This window comes from Euprymna scolopes, chromosome 1 (genome assembly GCF_053919585.1).
Source record: "Euprymna scolopes isolate OS-2025 chromosome 1, ASM5391958v1, whole genome shotgun sequence".
In the NCBI taxonomy this organism is placed as follows: domain Eukaryota; kingdom Metazoa; phylum Mollusca; class Cephalopoda; order Sepiida; family Sepiolidae; genus Euprymna; species Euprymna scolopes.
The window spans coordinates 68378047-68395379 of NC_136482.1; the positions used below are offsets into that span (position 1 = coordinate 68378047).

The 17333-nt window shown below is 34.3% G+C and overlaps 1 protein-coding gene across 7 annotated transcripts in view; it reads left to right on the forward strand.

The window, feature by feature from the left end:
* LOC145301615 (lipoxygenase homology domain-containing protein 1-like) overlaps window positions 1-17333 on the forward strand; it is a 272867-nt gene that overhangs the window by 192673 nt on the left and 62861 nt on the right. For 5 of the 7 annotated variants that reach the window (XM_080144629.1, XM_080144618.1, XM_080144637.1 and 2 more), the window contains exon 4: window positions 11571-11656. In XM_080144629.1, the coding sequence (XP_080000755.1) occupies window positions 11571-11656 (86 nt within the window). The remainder of the gene's footprint in view (window positions 1-11570; window positions 11657-17333) is intronic. The other 2 variants (XM_080144597.1, XM_080144607.1) reach the window with 1 other exon arrangement.

The window sequence follows — 17333 nt, forward strand, 5'->3', positions numbered from 1 at the left end:
TTAAATTGATTAATCCTAATCTTACAAGACTGATAAATTAAAAAACATATCCATTTTTAATTTGGAAATTGATGAATCACACAGGTAAGAAATCCATTTTTATAGCATGAAAAGGTTAGTAATTGCAATTAAGAATAGGAAATTCGATTAAATGTTTGAAACATGTCTTCTTTCTAAGATTAAGGGAGATGGTGTTTGATCAACACTGCTGGGGAGCAATGATGTAATATACCCTTTTGTTTTTTTTAAATTCCCGAAACAGTGTTTCATGGTAAACAACTGATGATCCCTTAAAAAATAAATTATTAGTACTATAGTAAATTCGAGAGCGAGTTGATGCAGTGATTGCAGGTGATTAAATGACTTACTGACTACATGGTTTTCTAACGAACGATAAAAAATATTTTTTATCTGTTTTTTGTATAGTTTTAAAGGTTTAAAAACTTCAAAGACTATATATATATATACATACATATATATATATATATATATATATATATATATATATATATATATATATATATATATATACATTAATGTTTTTACTTATCACTTGTATATATAATCTATTGTTTATAATTAATGGTTCCCATATCGTATTAAATTCTATACTGTGTAATTGATTATTCCCCAGCAGATGTGCTGTTTTTTGAGTCGTTTTCCTCTCCACCGTTCTTCTCTGTCTATAATTTTTATTTTGTCCCATGTGGTTAGAGCACTTGAAAAAAAAATCAATCGTAAAAATGATATTCTCCTGAAGGTTGAAGGTTCAATCTTCAGTGTGGGCGACTGAAAAATAGAATTGCGAATTACTTAGGACCTCTATCCAGTCGTGGCTGACTGATCAAGAACATGCTCCACCCGTGAAGTTAATAAAGGGTTCAGCTCGAAATTCCGTCCAAATTCCCGATTTCGACAGAAACATTTCCGAGTTCGACAAGATACACCTAAAGAAGGTTGGAGGTTACATCAACTGAAACGTTGTGACAATCACGCTCAAGATGAGAACAGTAGTTCGATGAATCCAAATAATACGTATTTTCGTTTTATTTATTAATTTATTTGTCTCTTTATTTGCTCGTTTATTTATTCCAAAATAAGATATGTTTAGATGATCAAATTAACAACCTGTAACATATATACAGTCTTTTTATATGATTTAAGCAGAGATGGTAACATAGGAGTAGCAGTGTTATACTAACGTGTACATAGTAATTATACAGGTGTAAAACATTTAAGCGCATGCTTTTATATGTTTTCATATCTGCATATAAACTATTTCAATGGTTGTCATTCTTTCATTTAAGTTGTTTATCCAATATATATTTTATATGAGTTCTTATAGAAATAGGATTACCTGGCTGTGTGCAAGCAGACACATACATAATAGTATAGATGCGTCTATCTTGGTAGACTCACCAGTTCACATAAAACGTCTAGTTAAATTACTTAGTTATTGCCTGAAAACAGTTATGCGTTTTGTTCCATTAGATAACGCTGCCTTATGATAATAATTCCTATAGGTATATATCAACATTCCATTTAGAAGTATGTAACCACAGGGATTATTTTACATTAATTTTATTTTAGTGTTAATCAGTATAGCTTGAAATGGTGTAAAAAGGTAGGCAGAGGGTGGTTCCATTTTTATTTGAATAAATTGTTTATTCTTGGGCGTTTTTTAGTTAGTGTAGTTATTAATTAGAGATGTAGTGGAACCAGTTCTGATTCTTTCGGCTTTGTCAATTGGTTTATTTGTTAATTAAGATATGAGGTGAGGGGTTATGGATTGTAATATTATTACAATGGAGGGAATAGCTATTTTTTACATCTTATACAATCTGACCGGCTGGCAAGATTGAATCCGATCCTCATTATCCGAATTCAACTTCTCTCTAACTATAAAAATAATTCGAAATATTAAATGTGTTCACAACAGGTATTCTCATACTTGAACGTAAGAAAATAAAAGTTTTTTTTCTTTTCCCTCTTCTAAATCGACCTTGACCAGCTAACGCCAAGAAACAACTCTTCTTTCTTAAAACTTAGCGTGTGTTATCCGAATCTGGTGACAAGTATGGTGTACTAAACTGAGTGTATGACCTGCATTTAATTAGAATAGGGGACAAAAAAGGAGACTACATAAAAAGACATGTGCTTACGTTTTTGTTGGAAAGATATATTTTATTTACACCCATATAGTGTAATAGATAACAAAATATAAAAATTGATTAATTTGCCCGAGGTCTTAATAAAATTAGCTTCTAAAACCTTATGCCGAAAAAGTATACTTTATAACAATACACACACACACACACACACACACACACACACATATATATATATATATATATATATATATATATATATTTATGTACATATATATACATATATATACATTTATATGCACACACAGATGCATATATATATATATATATATATATATATATATATATATATATATATATATATATATATATATATATATATATATATATATATATAAAGCGAAGTAGATATTGAGAATTGTAGATAAACTGGAAAGGAAATAGTGAAAGTGACAGATTTAACTATGTTTGCCATCATTCATAAAAAATCATTACTGAAATGAAGGCAGACACAAATTCCGTCCGCCGTCCGTTCCGTGACTTTATCTATTTTACCTGCCAACATTTTATTGAAAGCTAGCAATGATGGTCATTTCCGTCCCTCAAGCCATTCTTAATAGCTGAATATTACCGGCATTGATGGCCAACTTCTTCGCTATCAAGATACGAGCTCTGTCTGAAAAGTAACAAAACTATGTGTGCGTGCTCTCTATTGTTGAAAGAGGTATAAGTCGGCCTGTTATCATCTAATATTATATCTTGAAGGTTATAAGCATGCTTTATATCCGCTTTTTTGTTTGTTTGTTTTTATTTGTTTTATTTTATTTTATTTTTATTTATTTATTTTTTTTTGATGCCCCCTTTTTTCCAGGTCGTTCATTATGTGCACTGAAGAACGTATAAAGAGCGAATAAAGAGGACAATATATCGTAAATTATCCCTTACTAGCAAAGATACCTGTGCTTTGCGGGGGCATTGCTGTACGCTCGGGTACTCGCTTCGCTGGTACCCTTCCAGTAAGTGGATGTTGTAAGACGCACTAAATATGACCTTAACCTTTTAGCTTGACCTTGAAAAATGGTGTAAACCCTCTATACGTTGGAGACCATCATCATGTCAGGTTTAGGGTTATGATCGGTGCAATGGTGTGGGCTGTAGGAGTATATATACGAGCTATGGCTTTTCCCTTTTAACTTTACATTGAAAATCGTGTGATACATTCCTAGGTTGGGGATTATAATCATACCATGTTTGGTCATGATCGGTCCAGTGGCGTGGGCTGTAGGGGAGTATATATACATATGCTATGACCTTGACCTTTGACCTTAATCTTGAAAAATAGTGGGCACCATCCCTAGGTAGGGGACCATCATCCTTCCAGGTTTGGCCATGATCGGTTCAGCGGTGTGGGCTCTAGGAGAGTTGTAAACGCAGACACATACTCATATGAACGCAACTATTTATATATATGGAGAGAGATTCGGCGCATCTTACTACATGTTTTTTTTTTTTCACCAAACTCTAGGGAATTATTTATAATTATAATGACATGGTTCTCAATAGAAGTTAAGCCATGTTTAGTCCTGTGATTTCCAGATGGGTGACTATTTGGAAATTCTAAGCGATGAATGTGTGGAAACGGCAACACCTACTTGCAAAAAATAACTAGACGTCATATATATCCTCTCTGACCAGGATACGCATTCTCGTAACAGCTGTTTATTGTTGAGTTCTCATTGTTGTGAACTATTTTGCTCTAGAATTTAAATAACTATAAACCTCCTCATGATTCAAAAATTTATGTGTCCTTCCAGTGAAGGTTTCAATGGTTCTCTCTCCTCCGTTGTTTTTATCCTCCGCTACCCTACATGGACATAGATAGCTTTTATCTTACATGTCAAAAACTGGTCATTTTTTTCACATAACTCTTATATCGGTTCCAAATTTCCCTGGATTCGTAATTTTCTATAGTTTTATCATGATTATACAAACTTGTTTATTCTTATTCCCTATGACTGGTCGGTGTCATCTGATTATGTCGATTTATTTAGCTTTCGCATCCAATGATTTTTCTCAATACAATAAGCTGCTTCTTATCACTACCATGTTTATACAGATCTGACACTAAATTCAACTAACATTATTTTTCAAATTTTTCGGAACTCTTTCAGCTTCATTTCTAAATTTGATGCTTTGGATTTACTGTCTGATTTCTCATCCAGGTTTTGTCGGGCGATTCTTTTATGGGCAGATGCTTTTATGAACTGATATGCGATTACATAGGTCTAACGCACACGCATACAATTGCTCAATTACGCACCGGTTATCTGCCCTTTCCCGATCGTGATTCCCGATTTGGCCGACAAACGCTTCACTATTCCTGTTTCACTTTCTTTACCCATTTCCGTTCTCTCTCTCTCTCTCTCTCTCTCTCTCTCTCTCTCTCTCTCTCTCTCTCTCTCTCTCTCATTCGAACCGTCCATGTGAAGATACGGTTTTAAATATTCCTTATATATACATGTAAATTACAGCAGAAAAATGCGAACATGAAAAGTAATATGATTAAGCTTAAACATGGAAAAGAAAAGGACAAGACACTCTCGTAAAAATATAATGAATTTATAACTTAAAATATTGCAGCATTAAGAATGGATTATATAATGTTAAATTGAATATTTTTTTCAAAATTCTTAATGCTGCAATATTTTAAGTTATAAATTTATTACATTTTTTTACTAGAATATCTTGTCCTTTTCTTTTCCATGTTTAAGCTTAACCATATTACTTTTTATGCTCGCATTTTTATATTGTAATCCATGTTTTTCCTAGCTTCCAGTAAATTCACTTGTTCTTTGTTTAATTTTTTCGCCCCCACAAACATAACATACACATATGTAATAACAATTTACGGCACTTGTCTACTTTCATTCTCTCTGTTTCACTGGTTACTTCTCTTTTCGTGAAAGTGGTGAATTGGTAGCAACACTTGTCGCTGAAGCGACGTGGTTGCTATGGAAACCAGTCATAAAAAACGTCGCCCACCTCTTTACAAATTTTTACGATTTTGAACACCAGTAAATTCATCATAACTTTTGTTTTACTGAACGAAAATTGAAAATTTTTGTCACAATATAGCTTAGAAGGTGGTCTATAAAACTGTAATAATTGTTTGAAATTTGGTCGAAAAATGAGTAAGTGGTGAGGCTTTAAAGCTGTTCTAAATGACTAAAACCGACACTTAACCATATATTCAAACACGGTGATATGTAACCCTGCCTTATCGTGCCTTCTTTTAATGTTCTTCTTTAAATGTGCTCGGTAAACTTACTCATTATTTCTTGTCTTTATTGTTGATTGTTTCTGGTACACGCACTCCACAGATCAATAACTTCGATCTCTACACTTTTGACCAATTTCTGTCTCGAGTTTTAGTTTTATGCTTACTAATCTCGCCCCCTAGTATATTCAGTTGATTAGACCTGTAAGATGTATGGGAGGAGTCGTTTTACTTTTCCGGCTTTTAATTTCAATCCTTGTTCCATTATACAAGGTGTCCGTAAAGTTACTATACAGTCTTACAAGTTACTATACAGACACCCTACAGCTACACAAAAAAATATTAACTATTAATACAAATATAATACAATAAAACAATAAGACTGTATAGTAACTTTACGGACACCCTGTATATGGGAGTTTTCTTTTGTACCCGTTCATAATTATCTTGAAATTTTAAACTTCAGTTACTTCTTTCTTGATCAGTTATCTGATTTTGTTGTCTTCGGTCTTCCTAGGTTTCAGTGTTATTTTAATACCTGGGATTAGAGAGGTTACTTATCAGGTTTTCGATCCGTTCCCTTCCTGTTTATGAAATTAGAGGAGTCATTATTCATTGGACGCCGACCGGATCCCCCGAAGATATGAGCACCTGCCGATCATGACACTTTTTTTTCTGAATCTAATCACTTTGAATTTTATTTTATTTCATTTCATGTTTTACTATATGTGGCAATACCAAGCCGAGGCTTAATTTACCTGGTATTTTGTCACAATGATAGTGTTTATCACATGTTTATAAAACTAGGTGCACTTTCACACGCACATGAAGGGATGGTTGCAATAGATAAGATAGTTTAAGAGATATTAATTACTATCTATCTCAGTATAAATCTTCCAAGTTCCTCGTGAAAAGGACGGTATTCATCTGTTTACATTGCAAATTGGAGCATGAGGAATACGTGGCGTTTTATATTCCAGTTATTTACCTGTTATACAATTTCTACTCTGGTTTGGAGATTTAAAACATTCTTTAAAAAGAAAATATTCAGACAGGATTGAGTTTATAATTTTAAGATTTTAAATATTATATTTAGTTATCCCTAGCCATTTGCTTATCGCTTTTAACTTCTGCTAAAACTAATAATCGATAACTATTTTTTTTAACTTTTAAACCTTATGCAAATTTAAATCTATGTCTCTTTCAATTAGTTTTCATGCGAATGATAATTCAGAAAATAAACAAAAAAATAATAACAACTTCGAAGCATAATAGGCTTCGTGGCCTAGTGGGTGATGCCTTTTTCTCTTCCCTGCAACGTCTCTCCCACAGGAGAGACGTTGCGAGCCTGTCTTTGTTTCATCGTTACTACCATGGCAGGTGCTCGTCTGAACTCCAATCTCTGGTACCCCCTCGCCAATCTTTCACGATAAACACCCGCCTAGCTAAAACCACTGTAAAAAATTTTCTCCACTCCTTATCTGTGCCAAAATCAAAACGTAGATTTCATGAACAAAGCTTCTTTCTTAGAAGTGCACGCCTGTGGAACTCTGTTCCGTCTGCCTGTTTCCCACCTGACTACAACTTGGATGTCTTCAAGTCCAATGTAAAAGATTCCTGATGAACCGCCTCCTTAAGGAAGACACTTTATCAAATCTCCAACACTAACGTACTGTACACACAATAACCCTTATCCCATAGTGGCTTCCGGGCCTTGATAAGTTGTGACTACCTTGTAAAAAAAAAACTCCAATTCTAAACTACATTGAACTTTTGGTTGTTGTTGTTATTATTATTATTATTATTATTATTATTATTATTATTATTATTATTATTATTATTATTATCATTATTATTATTATTATTACTACTACTACGACGACGACGACTAATTACAAGTTTTTACACAGGATATCATCAAAGAATTATTTTTGAAAACAGCCTTTGTTGAGTGACAACAAGTCTTCCCAGATTTCCAGTACTCTCCACCTCTTTCGATAACTTTTGCAGATGAATTTACGTTATCGTAACAACCGCTTACTATTGATTTCTCATTGGTCTTCACTGGAATTTGGGTGACAATAGGTCTCCCCAAGGTCCTAGTCCTCTTTGCACTCAACCAGCAGAGGTCTGATTTGTGCTTTCACTCCTCAGTCTTTTCATACTCCTTGACCCTCCTCACTTATTTGGTGTGGCTCAATTTTATGGTAACATACACAAAAAAAAACGCAGGAGGGTTAAGTTACAATTATACAGTTTCAGCCTCCATGATTTCATGTGATACTCCTCTTGTTGTTTTTTTTTGTGTTTGTTTTTTGTTTTTGTTTTTTGTTGGTTTTTTTTCATCCGCCGCAGTTTCTGTGTGTTCGGTTTGTGCCTGTAGTTCATGTGCGCTAGTTTCTGCATTCAAAGGGTTTTTTTATTAATATTTCAGCCTTTTTCATTATTGTTATCCGTTGTATTCGTTGAATCCCTCTGATTCCAAACTTCCTCCATTTAAAAAAAAAAGTTTCTTACTATTGTTCCTAGCGCCATACAATAAATAGTATTATCTTGACTTTCTTCATCTTCCATATTTTCTTTGCACTATGTGGACAGTTTCTATGTATTTGCTTCGCTTATCTCTCCTTTGTCTTCACTCTGTGGTTTGCTGGAACGGCAAAATCTACAGTCTGCCAAGACTTTTCCTTCTTGTTAACAATTATGATATCTGGTCTTCCTGCTTGGATGGGTTTATCCGGTGGTATATCCATGTCCTGGTATCTTATGACTTTTATTTTCAATTATTGCTGACAGTTTGTACTTGTACTACCTGTCTGTGTGTTCAAAATCCATTTGTCTGCATAATTCCCAGTGTATTGCCTTTCCCCACTTGAACGTGTCTATTTTTATATTCTTTTTGTGCTAGTTTACTGCATTTGTTTATTATGTGGTTTATTGTCTAGTCTCTTTGTGCACAGAGTCTGCATTTTCTATTTTCTTGTATCTTGCCGATCCGTGCTTTGATGTGATTGGTTTTAATTGCGTTATTTTGTGCAGCTGTTCTTAGTGATTCAGTTTCCTTGTTTAGGTTTCTTTTTTGTAGCCATGCCCAAGTATTTTCATTAGTCTCATCTTTTCTCATCCTTATGTCTCGTTCGTCTAGCTGTTTCTCTTCCAAATTTTTCTTTTCTTGTCTTATCCCTGGTTTCTTTATTTCTGTCTTATTTGTTTTGTCAATGTCTCTTGTTGCGGTAATTATTCGTTTGGCGTTCTGCATTATTATATTTTAATTATTTTTTCTATTATTTACAGTCTTCTATACAAACCAGCCTTTTTATTCCGTCTTTCCTTTTCACATAGAATCGGTCAGTATAATCATTTGGGCGTAGTGCATTGTGCATAGTCATAAGTTTCCTGGTTTTCTGATCGAGATGCTTCAGTTCTTTTTTGGTCCAACTTATAAACGGTGCAGAGTATCTTACTAGTGACACTGCCCATGTGTTTAAAGTTTTTATTAGATTTCTACTGTATAGTTTGGTTTAAAGGAGTTTTCATGTCGTTCTGAGATATTTCTATCGAATTTTTCCTTTCATTTCAGTTGCTTTAATGCTGTCTGTTTCCAGAACTCCTAAATATTTGTAGCTGTCATGTTCACCTAGTTCTCTCATCTCAGTTTGATTGCTTCCAATTTTCCGCTTATGATCAGGAATTCGCACTTTTTCATATTGAATTCTATTCGTATATCCTGGCTGAAGATTCTGGTTGTGTTTATTAGTGACTCTAGTTTCTTTTTAGTTTTCGCAAACAGTTTTAGGTTATCCATGTACCTTAGGGGGTTCATTCTTTCATCTGCATGAGTGAACATGTATCTGGTATCGCATTTCTTTAGTATCTTGTTAAGAGGCATCATGGCTAGGATGAATAGTAGTGGTGATAAAAGATCACCTTGGAAAATATCTCTTTGTATTTTGATGTTAGTTATGTATATCAGCTGTTGGTTCAAGTCTCCGTGTTCTCATTGCATTTTCTATTAAATTGATAATCTTGCTTGGTATTTTGTACATTTTCAGGAATTCTATTATCCATGCGTGCGGGATACTGTCATGTGCCTTCTTGTAGTCGATCCATGCAATGGCTAGATTATTTTTCCTACTTTTTACTTTCTTCAGGAGGCTTTGGTCTATGTATAATAGGTTATATGTTCCTCTTTTCACTTTTTGGCATCCTTTCTGTTCCTAAGTGAGTAGTCTGCGATTATGTAAGGAGTGGTAAATTTGTGTCACTCAGTTGCGCTGCTAGTATTTTCCACGTAATAGTTAGACATATTCTAGATCTGTAGTTGGTGAGGATGGTTCCTTTTCCTGCGTCTTTTTTGCACTAGTGTAGTTATACCTTTTTTGCACTAGTGTAGTTATACCTTTTTTGCACTAGTGTAGTTATACCTTTTTTGCACTAGTGTAGTTATACCTTTTTTGCACTAGTGTACTTAAACCTTTCGTCATCGATTCTGGCACGTGTGCTTCCTGTACAGATCTTTTCAAGTTCTGAATTAGCCGTTCATGTAGAGTCGTGAATTTTTTAAACCAATATGCAAGTATTCAGTCGTGACTTGGTGCTCTCCAGTTTGCCAATTTTCGTAGGGTTGTTATGAGGGTTTCCTTGCTTATTTCTTTCTTTGTCCCTTCTTCGATTTGTTCTTCTTTCATTTCTTTCAGCCGTTTCGGATTTCTATTATAACCGTGCCGTTCTTCCCATATCTGGATCTAGTAATGTTTTTTTTTCTGTCGGGTCCGGTTGTTCTGTTCTTCTTTTTCATCCAATAAAACTTGCTTTCATAGTTCATATTATTACGGATGCAAATTCACTAATGCTTTCTTATTATTTATTATTATTATTATTAGTAGTAGTAGTAGTAGTAGTAGTAGTAGTAGTAGTAGTAGTATTTTATTATTAATAGTATTATGATTATTATTATTAAAATTGTTATTATTGTTATTATTATTAATGTTGTTCTTGTTGTTGTTACGATTGTCACATGAAAGTGTACGTGTGTTAGTGAATATTACGGAAAAATTATGCTTCGCCGGTGTTCACACTAATATATACATAAAATTATAGAATTACTGTATTAATTTCACTTTTCATATATTTTACATATTCATATATTTTATTATAATTTCTGAATATCTAAGGAAAAATAACACCGCCTGTCACGATCTATTTAGAATTAGGATTACTTTCTGATTTCATTTCAAACGACGAGTTTTGTCTGACTTTCGTTTTCCTTTCCAGCGTAAGTCTTTCTAATGCTTTGTGTTATTATTTCAATGGGATAGGACTGAACTATCGCGAGTTGGGAACAAATGGGCCAATTTTGATGACGAAAAGAAAAACAGCATCGACAGTGACTTTGCTGTTATTCATTTTCTTCCTTTAATTTTCTTCCTTGGAAGGGCGTGGATATTTTTTAAAGATGGGACCGAGTGTGATGTAGTGGGGGGAGGGGGCGTATAGATACTGGGTTTAAAAATAATCGGTAGAATCGAAAGAGAACAATTATTGCGTACATAAAGAAAGAAAGAAAAAGAAAGAAAGAAAAAGAAAAAAAAGAAAGAACATGTTCGAAACTTGAAAGTTTTTTAAAAAAGACATAAATCTGTATAGAAAGCAGAAAGAAAAAGAAAGAAAACATTTTAGCAATAGATTGGCGTTCTCCTTTTCATCTTTCGTCGAGCGGTTTTGTACTCGTTAACTTTGTGGCGAGACAAATAAATATACATTGTCCTTTATCATAGAGTGGGGTATTGGTGTGTGTGTGTGTGTGTGTGTGTGTGTGTGTGTGTGTGTGTGTGTGTGTGTGTGTGTGTGTGTGTGTGTGTGTGTGAGAGAGAGAGAGAGAGAAAGACAGAAAGAAAGAGAGGGAGGGAAAATCATTGAAGGACTTACTGTTATTTCAATTTTCCCATTAGGTGGGCTGGTGGTATTTATCAAAATTCGAGTGGCAGGCTTCACAGCAGACCTCTAACCCCCCCCACCTACTTCCCGCGCTTGTAGATATGTAGACTTGTGTGTGTGAATCAGTGTTGTGGATGTTTTAGTGTTTCTAACCAAGGAGTCTGGCTCCTGTTGTGAGCTACTGAGGGTTTATTGAAGCGCCATAATAAATACGTCTTTATTGTTCGTTTCTTCTTGTTTTTCGACAGAGCCAGCCTACACTCTGTGTTACTTTTGTTCGACTATGGAAGAGCATCGAAGACACAAAAAGACCAAGAATCACGTGATTAATCAAGTATTCTTTTATAAATTTGGCATCTTGGAATCGGGTTCGCGTCAATGGCATTATTTTAACTGGGTCTCTCTATCTCTCTCTCTCTCTCTCTCTCTCTCTCTCTCTCTCTCTCTTTCTTTCTCTCTCTCTCACTCTCTTTCTCACTCACTGTCTGTCTCTTTCACACACACACACACACATACACACACACACACATACATAGTTTATAGTTATTTAGTAAAAATATTGATTTCGTGAATGCGATTGAATTTGTGTGTTCAATTGTCATTTCATATGACATCTATTTTACTCTACCACGGATATTGAGCATTCTCCATTATAAATATAGCCATCTGTCATGATACTAAAGATGTTTATCTCCGTCCCACGGTGGGATGATGTAACACAAGGGTCGGAAAGTGGAATTTGAAGAGCCAGTGCCCTAGAGGAAGAGTACTCTGGCCTGCAAAAAGTACATTGCCAGTCTGTTGGTATTTTTCATAGGGGTTCCGCAGGGGATTAGCAAAACAAAATACAAACCAGTTCTCGAGGAGAGATAGCAAATCCTGGGAAGGTGAACCTCCAGCATTGCACAGGATAAAAGCTCTATCTATATCAACTGGAAACAAACGACCCTCTACAATGATCTAGATACTGTTGGATTTGGTGCCGAGGGAAAATCATTATGCTACAGTTGAGTTAATAAACGTCTACTTCCCTAAGACTTTATATATATATATATATATATATATATATATATATATATATATATATATATATATATATATATATATATTAATCACGTGAAATAACGCATCACTTTATAAGGCAACAACAACTTTTAGGGGGAAAAATTAACATAGTCCTCTAGAATGATGCAGCGTTTGGCTTCTATAACAACCTGATGCTTTTTTTGTTTTTAGTCCTCAAAACATGCTTCAGTTTCTAATATTACTTCATCATTGCAACTAAATCTCTTTTCATGGAGCATTCTTTCGGTGTCTTCAAACAGCTAGTAGTGACTGGAGTTGGACCCGAAGATGGAGATAGGTGCGGAAGCAATTCGAAGTTCATGTAGTTGCCATCATTGCGATCGACTTGTGATACGGTGTATTGTTTTGGTGAACAAGCATATTTTTATTTTTCATTTATGGATCAAATGTGCAATAATTCAATATAATATTCACTGTTTATAGTTTTTTCCTACTCAAATTAAAATAAAAAAAATATGATGGCATATCAAAATACAGAAGCCAAAATCCTGCTAGTTGATGTTCAGCTTTCATTTACTGTTGTCTACTCACTTGACTGTCGATTTGAAATGATGGACTCCTGTTTCATCCATTGTTACATACTGACGCTAAAACTATTTGTTGTACAAAACGCACCGAATCGTCGACGCGTTTGTTTTCAACTACTGTGAGCAAACACATATTCATTTTGAAGACAGTGTTCTCATTGATAGGTGCTCATGCAAAATCGTCATGATTCAAAGTTAATCCTCCAGAAAAAAAGAAAAGAGAACTTTTATTAATTTCCTCCTGTATCACTTAGTAGTGTTGATAAACTCTTCTGCTGACCTATTCCACAGTTTCTCTTATACCAACACAAGCATAAACGAAAACCCAAAACTTCAATTTTTAACGTTGTGACATGGAATCAGTACTGGGCTATTTCCTTTTATATTTGCCAGATAGACAGACGGCCCTTCCCCTTCCTCCAAAGTTAAAACCCCCGACGGAAATGATCCAGGAATCTAATCCTACCCATTCCTCTAACACAGTATATTTCTCTCTCTCTCTCTCTCTCTCTCTCTCTCTCTCTCTCTCTCTCTCTCTCTCTCTCTCTTCCCTTCTTTCTTATTAGACCATCCCTCTTCCCCAAGGTAAAGAGAAAGGAAAGGAAATAACTCAAGGAACGAACGCCACGTGCTGTAGAAAACGTTAAGAAAACGCATTCCTGTTCGTGGCCGGCGTTCGAGACAGATGTAAAATGGGGCGCGTCTCGCTGATCAAACCAGAACATGAATCCACAGCGTATACAATATAAACGCTGTACGTTTGAGTCAACGCACATAAAAACAACCACAACGATTAAGGCTAAGTCGCTTAAAGATTTTCTTGTGTAGCAAAAGAAGACAGATCTCTGGAACCTAAACTTGGTTTCGAAAGATTATATATATATATATATATATATATATATATATATATATATATATATATATATATATATGTATATATATATATATATATATATATATATATATATATATATATATATATATATATATATATATATATATATATATATGGCAAAGGATTATGAAGTCACCAGGACGTAATGGGATTCATTTGCGGCATCATAAAGATTGATTAACAATCAACTTGAAGTTTGCAACCAGCAACCAACGGAATTGCTAAAACTGGGATTATAACGAGGTGGAAATTTGCTGCCCGATCACAAGGGAATAATTGCCGGATGAATAGCCGACGGAATGCTTATCAGAAAGGGACTGTACCAATTTGACTAAATGGGAACCGAAAGAAAAGTCTGTGCTAAAATTGGATTATACCATTACTTTCTACAGCTTTTCGAAAACTTCGAGATCAGAAATATTATTTCCTCCTGATATTTTGATTTGGGGTTTTAGTTTACACCAACAAGCTAAATACTTTATATTTTTGTCACCCAACCTCTATCTATCCACGTTTGACATCTAAGCTAATGATTGCAATGACATTCATATTTAAATGCTCTTTTTATTTCTGGACTTAACCAATTACTTCGCATAATGTCGTAATTATATTCATTTTTATTCTTTGTTCTTTTGTGTTCGCCTCCCACCCCTTATCTCGACTCGTTTAGAATTGCATTTTATTGGGGGGGGGTTATTTGCTGTTTACATTGTTTTTTGTTTTGTTTTTTCAATTTTGTCACTTACTTTTGGACGTTCTTATTTTGAAAATAAATAAATGATTGTTATAATTCTTTTTCTATCCTTTGCAAATGATTCAAATTTTAGTATGTTATTACGGATGATAACGACTACCAGTTGTCAAAATTTCAGCTTTTCATAGTTGTTATTTCTTACAAATATTAGGTTTTAAAACGATGTCCCTTAGTTTTTGACGCTACTGAATATTCAGCATTTGATATAGTCAGAATTTTTGCAAAGAACTAATTTCATTCTTTTGCGATCATGAACACTTACCCTCAGGCTTTCCCTTACCTTGGCTGAATAAGCTCTATGCAACATCCGAATAACTGTCTGTGATGTCAATAAACATATTAAGAACCCCGATAGCAACAATGCAACTGGTCTTGATATTTCAGTCATAGTACCTCATAAACTGCAAGTCAAACCCAAAATAGTTTCTATCCATCCTATCCATACAAAGCTGTTCAATTGTTCCTTAAAGAAGTTATCTATTCCATTACCTTGCAAGACTCTTTGGTCTGTCAAGTATTTAAAAATATTGGAAATCGATCCTCTGCATCATATTACGTTAGTCCCTTATGTCAAAAATAATCGTTTAGTGACAAATCTGCAAGATCTACAGCTGACGTACTAACTGTGATTGCATTCAGTGAACATATCGATAAAGATTTCATTTCTAGGGTGATAGCTCTTGATATATGAAAGGTTTCTTCTACACGCTTGTTAGCCATAGATCTGGATCTGTCCTTTCAACAATGAAACTCTTTTTCAATAGATATAATAGTAACTTTTGGCTTATAGAAGTCCGTAGCACATTGCAACGGTGCCTCAGGGATCTGTTTTCTATCCAAAACTATTTCTAATCTTCATAAACAATCCTTAAAATCAAATCATTATATCTTTCGTATTATTTAGATTCATAGGACTACTGTTCTCATAAAAATCACACTCAAGATGATTTTGAGTGTAATTTTCACGTTTCGGTTGATGTAACCTCCGACCTTCTTCAAGTTTTGTCGAACTCGGGAATTTGGACGGAATTTCGAGTGGAACTCTTTATTTACTTCACGGGGGTAGCATGCTCTTGTTCTGTCAGCTATACGCCCTAAGTAATTCGCAATTGTATTTTTCAGTTATATGGAACCTTTAATCTTCAGGTGAATATCACTTTTTACACTTGCTTTTGCCAAGTACTCTAACCACTTCGTCACGGGTCCTTGCGGACAATTCTAGTACGAATTTTAGGAGCCTTAAACCTATTTTTATTTCTAGTTGTAAATATCACTATTTATTACTAATTATTACTATATATTAACGTATATCTATCTATCTATCTATCTATCTATATATATATATATATATATATATATATATATATATATATATATATATACATATGTGTGTGTGTTTACTTATTATTTGTATATATTATGTATTATTTATAATTAACGGTTCCCATATCGTATTAAATTATATACTAGGTATACTTAATAATTGGATATTCCCCAGCATATGTGCTGCTTCTTTCAGTCGTCTTATTCTTTACCGTTCTTCTCTGTCTATAATTTTTGCTTCATCCCATAGTGGTAGATGGTTTCCCTTTTCCTTTCAAATATGGTCAGCTATACCTGATTTTTTAATCTCTCCACGTACTATGGCTTTTCGAAAAAAATTTAACGGTACTTTTAGTGGATGACATTTTCCACCTTTGTATAGTTTTCCACATTTACATGGGATTTCATATACACAGTTCTTGGTCATGATTTTTTCTGTAGGGGGCTTGACTCTCACAAGTTGTTTCCGGAGAGTTTAATCCCTCCTGAATATTGTCCTGTCAGTTGGGTTACATATTCGTTGAACTTTTTTCAGACAAGCCCTTCATATATGGTGGCGAGTTTGTGAGTGGTGTCCGTATCTTGTCCAGATTTTTTGCAGCTGATGTTATGCTCTCTGGATAATTGTTTCGGTGGAGGGTTTCTCTTAAACTGTCCATCTCTGGATATGCATTGCTGTTAAAACATATTGCTTTTGCTCGGTGTTGTAGGATACGGAGGATTTCTTTCTTTACATTATATGGATAATGGGAGGTGAAGTTTAGGTACTGTCCAGTGAAGGTTGATTTTCGGTATACAAATGACATAAACCCTTGATCAGTGCGGGTTGTCAGCACATCTAGGAACAGTAATTCGTTGTTATGTTCTTTTTCCATCGTGAACTGTATAGTTGGACAGATTAAGTTCACATGGTCTATTAATGTTTGAACATTTTCCTGATGAGGCCAGAGTATGAATGTGTCATCTACATATCGCAACCACATTGTTGGTTTTAGTGGTGTTGATCCTAATGTCATTTCCTCAAAGTATTCCATGTGTGCATTGGGCATCCCCACATCCTCAAAAATCCAAATTCCCGAGTTCGACAGAAACATTCCCGGGTTTGACAAGATACACCTGAAGAAATTCGGAGGTTACATCGACCGAAACGTTGTGAAAATCACACTCAAGATGATAACAGTAGTCCGATGAATCCAAAAAATACAAATAACTTATCCTCATCTCAAAAATTCAAAACATTATATCATTCATTGACATCTATGCAGACAACGCAACTATTTATGAAAAAACTTTAAAAAGCATTAATAATTAAGATTTTTCTCACTCTCTCTCTCTCTCTCTCTCTCTCTCTCTCTTTCTCTCCATCTATCTATCTATCTATTTATCTCTATCTATGGCTATCTATATATCTACTTATATCTCTATT